The sequence below is a fragment of the Oncorhynchus mykiss genome, chromosome 20 (assembly GCF_057628025.1).
Source record: "Oncorhynchus mykiss isolate SJ-2025 chromosome 20, ASM5762802v1, whole genome shotgun sequence".
NCBI classification, from domain to species: Eukaryota; Metazoa; Chordata; class Actinopteri; order Salmoniformes; family Salmonidae; genus Oncorhynchus; species Oncorhynchus mykiss.
Window position 1 is genome coordinate 41432330 of NC_143041.1, and position 5117 is coordinate 41437446.

At 41.8% G+C, this 5117-nt stretch overlaps 1 protein-coding gene across 1 annotated transcript in view; it reads right to left on the reverse strand.

Annotated features, from left to right (window-relative positions):
- Positions 1 to 653: 653 nt before the first annotated feature.
- Positions 654 to 5117, reverse strand: part of LOC110499443 (RNA binding protein fox-1 homolog 3) — an 831363-nt gene continuing 826899 nt past the window's right edge. Inside the window, 1 exon segment of the mRNA XM_090213100.1 lies at positions 654 to 1103. Within this exon segment, the coding sequence (XP_090069226.1) occupies positions 1059 to 1103 (45 nt within the window). The 3' untranslated portion in view covers positions 654 to 1058.

Here is a 5117-nt window from a genome sequence, read left to right on the forward strand (position 1 = left end):
GACACACTACTGCTACAGCAATGGCAGCCACAGCTCTCTTTCTCCCCCCTCTCTTCTTACTACACATCATTCTAGGATACATCACTTCCTGTCAGCCATTTTGTCACAGATCAACCTCTTGTAGCTGAGTGCTTTTATGTTTATGTCATTAGCCTAGCGTCCCAAATGGCACCCTATTTCCTAAATAGTGCACTACTTTTGCCCAGATCCTTACTGGCCCAGGTTAAATGTAGTGCACTGCATAGAGAATAGGGGTGCCAAATTGAATGCCTGTATCATTTACTTACTTAATAAAACCCAGTTTGAAATGTGTTGCTTCAACGGGAATTGCTGAACATTAGCGCTCTTAATGTACATTGGGAAAATGACAAATGGCAACGTTAATAGTAGTGACCCGTCCCACAGGAACCCAGTTTGATGACATAAACTCAGAGGAATATAGAGTAGCAGCATTTTTGTTTTTTTTCCCGTTGGTAAAATCCCTCGGTATGATTCCCATTATACAGGCTTTATACAGACAATATCAGCCTATTGTCAACCATTTATAATACTATTGTTAATGAGATTATAATTTCTAATCATTAAATGTGTTAAATTAATGACAATATTTTGGCTTTATTGGAAAGAGAAAGACCTATTCCCTCATATCCAACTTTTCTTTCTTTCTTTCTTTCTTTCTTTCTCTCTTTCTTTCTCTCTCTTTTTATTTATTTGTCTCGCTCCAGCACCACTTTCTTTCTCACGTTCTAGAAACCATCAATCTCAACCCAGAGCAACACATTCAAATCAATACAGGAAATAAACAAGAGCATCGTCATTTTCGAAAATCAGTACAGCACATCGATGACAGACAATGCACATAGTCAGATAAAACTCTTAAAAGTAGACATCAACTTGAGAGTCCTGACAAGGTGGTCATGTGTTTAGTTGACCTGGAGTTGTTTTGCTCTAGTTTTAGTTTTCCATTGAAGAGGACGGAGGTGTTTAGTTTGATGTTTTTTTTTTCTGGGGGGTGGAAGGAGGGAGGAGGGGGGGGGCGTTTGTCCCTCTCTCTCGCTCTAGTACGGAGTGAAGCGACTGCAGCCTCCTCTGTATAGGCTAGCCTGCAACATCAAAGATGAAAAAAAAGCTCCAATCAGTATTCAGTATAGGAAGCTTGGGTTATATGCTGCGTTCGAGTGCTCGTCGGAATTAGGAAACTCTGACATTTCTGACTTGCTAACTGGCCGAACGTGGCATGTGTATAACTACAACCTGTTAGTAGGTCGGAAGTGTACGATTTTCCTAGTTCTGACTGGCATGTGAACGCAGCAATATCATATTATATTGGCTTCTTCTTTTTCTCCCTCAAAACTTTCTTCCCTTTTTTCATTTTTTTTTTTTTTGTTGCAATGGTTGGAGTGTTGGTGGAGATTTAGAGGAGATGGGTACCAAAGACTTGGAAGTGACTGTGTTTGTGTGCATGCGTACACTATGCATGTTTTGTTATGTTTGTGAGAAAGGAATGGAAGGACTTGAGAAGTGATTAGTGGTGTGGTTCAAACTAAGCAGTGACTAAATTCTCAAAAGTTTTGCTCCAGTCCTCAATTGAAACTACAAACTCTAAATAGGTCATTGAATCAGATATACAGTAGTTAATTCTCTTTCATGTCCAGATCACGATTTAAACCGAGCCTGCACCACTCTCTCTTTCCCTGATCTCTCTGCCCCTCCACCCCTATCTCTGCCCCTCCACCTCTCTTTCTGTCCCCCTCCACCCCTCTCTCTGCCCCTCCACCCCTCTGTCTGCCCCTCCACCCCTCTCTCTGTACCCTCCACCCCTCTCTCTGCCCCTCCACCCCTCTTTCTGTACCCCTCCAACCCTCTGTCTGCCCCTCCACCCCTCTCTCTGCCCCTCCACCCCTCTTTCTGTACCCCTCCACCCCTCTCTCTGCCCCTCCACCCCTCTTTCTGTACCCCTCCACCCCTCTCTCTGCCCCTCCACCCCCCCTCCACCCCTCTCTCTGTACCCTCCACCCCTCTCTCTGCCCCTCCACCCCTCTTTCTGTACCCCTCCACCCCTCTCTCTGCCCCTCCACCCCTCTTTCTGTACCCCTCCACCCCTCTTTCTGCCCCTCCACCCCTCTTTCTGTACCCCTCCACCCCTCTCTCTGCCCCTCCACCCCTCTTTCTGTCCTCCTCCACCCCTCTCTCTGCCCCTCCACCCCTCTCTCTGTACCCTCCACCCCTCTCTCTGCCCCTCCACCCCTCTTTCTGTCCCCCTCCACCGCTCTTTCTGTCCCCCTCCACCCCTCTCTCTGCCCCTCCACCCCTCTTTCTGTACTCCTCCACCCCTCTCTCTGCCCATCCACCCCTCTTTCTGTACCCCTCCACCCCTCTGTCTGCCCCCCACCCTCTTTCTGTACCCCTCCACCCCTCTGTCTGCCCTCCCCACCCATCTCTCTGTCCCCACCTACCCCTCTCTCTGCCCCCCTACCACTCTCTCTGCCCCATACCCCTATGTCTGTCCCCCCCACCCCTCACTCTGCCCCAAGCATGTTATCCAAGTATCCTAATACAGACCTAGTACATCAAACATCATTATATATAATTAAATATTTCTCTCTCCCTCTCTCTCGCTTTCTCAGTAAGTGGTTGTGCTTGTTCAGTGGGTCTACAAGATGGCATTTTGCCATCTTGTGTATTTAGTTACTTCTTGTTCTTCCTTAGGGCTCGATTTAATCCGTATCACGGAAGTTCAGGGCAATGTTTCCACGTTTGCGGAGGCTGCATTTCTGGTAAACGCTGAATCAAGCTCATATAGCGTTTGGTCCAGATTGATACTTTACCCCATCCTCTTCTATTCCTATTCAGCCCCTCAATCTTTCTCCAAAGACACTGTCATTTTTACTGTAGTGGTGAGTGGATCAATGTTTGTTTTGTTTTGAGGTCACTGTGTTTAGGAGTGGTGGTGGTAGAAATGTGCAGTGTACGTGTAATTGAATGCATAATGTAATATAATGTGTAATGTAATATAATGTGTAATGTGTAATGTAATATAATGTGTAATGTGTAATGTAATATAATGTGTAATGTGTAATGTGTAATGTAATATAATGTGTAATGTGTAATGTGTAATGTAATATAATGTGTAATGTGTAACGTGTAATGTCATGTGGAATGTGGAATGTAATGTGGAATGTGTAACGTGATGTGGAATGTAATGTCATGTGTAATGTGTAATGTAATGTGTAATGTAATGTGTAACGTGATGTGTAATGTAATGTAATGTGGAATGTGATGTGGAATGTGAAATGTGATGTGGAATGTGTAACGTGATGTGGAATGTGTAACGTGATGTGGAATGTAATGTAATGTGTAATGTGTAATGTAATGTAATGTGTAATGTAATGTGTAATGTAATGTGTAATGTAATGTGTAACGTGATGTGGAATGTAATGTAATGTGTAATGTAATGTGTAACGTGATGTGGAATGTAATGTAATGTGTAACATGATGTGTAATGTGTAATGTGTTATGTGATGTGTCATGTAATGTAATGTGTAATGTGGAATGTAATGTGATGTGTAATGTAATGTGTAATGTAATGTGATGTGTAACGTGATGTGGAATGTAATGTAATGTGTAACATGATGTGTAATGTGTAATGTGTTATGTGATGTGTCATGTAATGTAATGTGTAATGTAATGTGTAACATGATGTGTAATGTGGAATGTAATGTGATGTGTAATGCAATGTGTAATGTAATGTATAATGTAATGTAATGTATAATGTAATGTAATGTGTAATGCAATGTAATGTAATGTGTAATGTAATGTAATGTGTAATGCAATGTAATGTGTAATGTCATGTGTAATGTAATGTATAATGTAATGTAATGTATAATGTAATGTAATGTGTAATGCAATGTAATGTAATGTATAATGTAATGTAATGTGTAATGCAATGTAATGTAATGTGTAATGTAATGTAATGTATAATGTAATGTAATGTATAATGTAATGTAATGTGTAATGCAATGCAATGTAATGTGTAATGTAATGTAATGTGTAATGCAATGTAATGTGTAATGTAATGTAATGTGTAATGTAATGTGTACCTGCAGCTCAGGAAAAGGGAGGTGAATTTGGAAGGAGAAAAAAGAAGTGAATGAATAAGAGAATAGAGAAACACAGTTTTAATTAAGTAAATGAAGAACAACAAATGGTTTTATAATTAATGAAGGCTTTTAGCTAGCAGCTGCACGATGGGGGGAGGTCGCTCGGTCGGGAGAAGGAAGGGGGGTGCGATTTCCGGCATCACGCGCGTGTCTGCACACAACACCCTGCACATCTGTCTAAGGCAAGAACTCTACACAGATCAGCTTCTCAGACAGAGCTAAGGGGAGCTGCGTGCCACGGGGACCATTTGTCTGTCTCTATTTTTCATCTTTGTGTTTTTTGTTTTTATGTTTTTCTTTCTTTCTTTAATCTCTCACGGCACGCCACTGCGCGAGCTTGATGGTCGTTAATCTTTGGAGGAAGTCCCTACTCACACCCGCAAAAGAAAACACATAGTTCTTTATTTTTGTCTTTTTTGGGGGGGGGGGGGGGGGGGGGGCTCTCGTTATTTATTTATTTTTCATCTTTGATGTTAGCTGCAAAAGCTAGCTAAAAACAAACATTAACCAATTAACTATTTCCTCCTGTGGAAATTGAGGAGAATCCTCTCATAATAGAGGATGTGGCGGTCTCATTGGGATTTTTTTAAGAGCTTCAGGCCAATGACATTGAAAAGGGACTTAAAGAGAATAAAGCAACGACATCTCTGGTTCATTTACTGAAGTGGCGACAGCTGTTGAATCTCACATAGAAAACATGCCATAGAAAATCACACAGTGACAGAGTCAGCTGCTTCCAGGAAATCAAAACATTTAAACTCTCCCATGTGTCCATTCTACTTTCATTTACAGTATATGCATCCGTACATAATAAGTACATATTACATGATATAAATACGATGCATGATAAATGCAAAACTCTCTGTGGTGCTTGGACTACTACTCTGTATCCCAAATGGCCCCCTTTTCTCTATATAGTGGACCACTTTGACCAAGTCCCTTTAGGGAGTAGGGAGT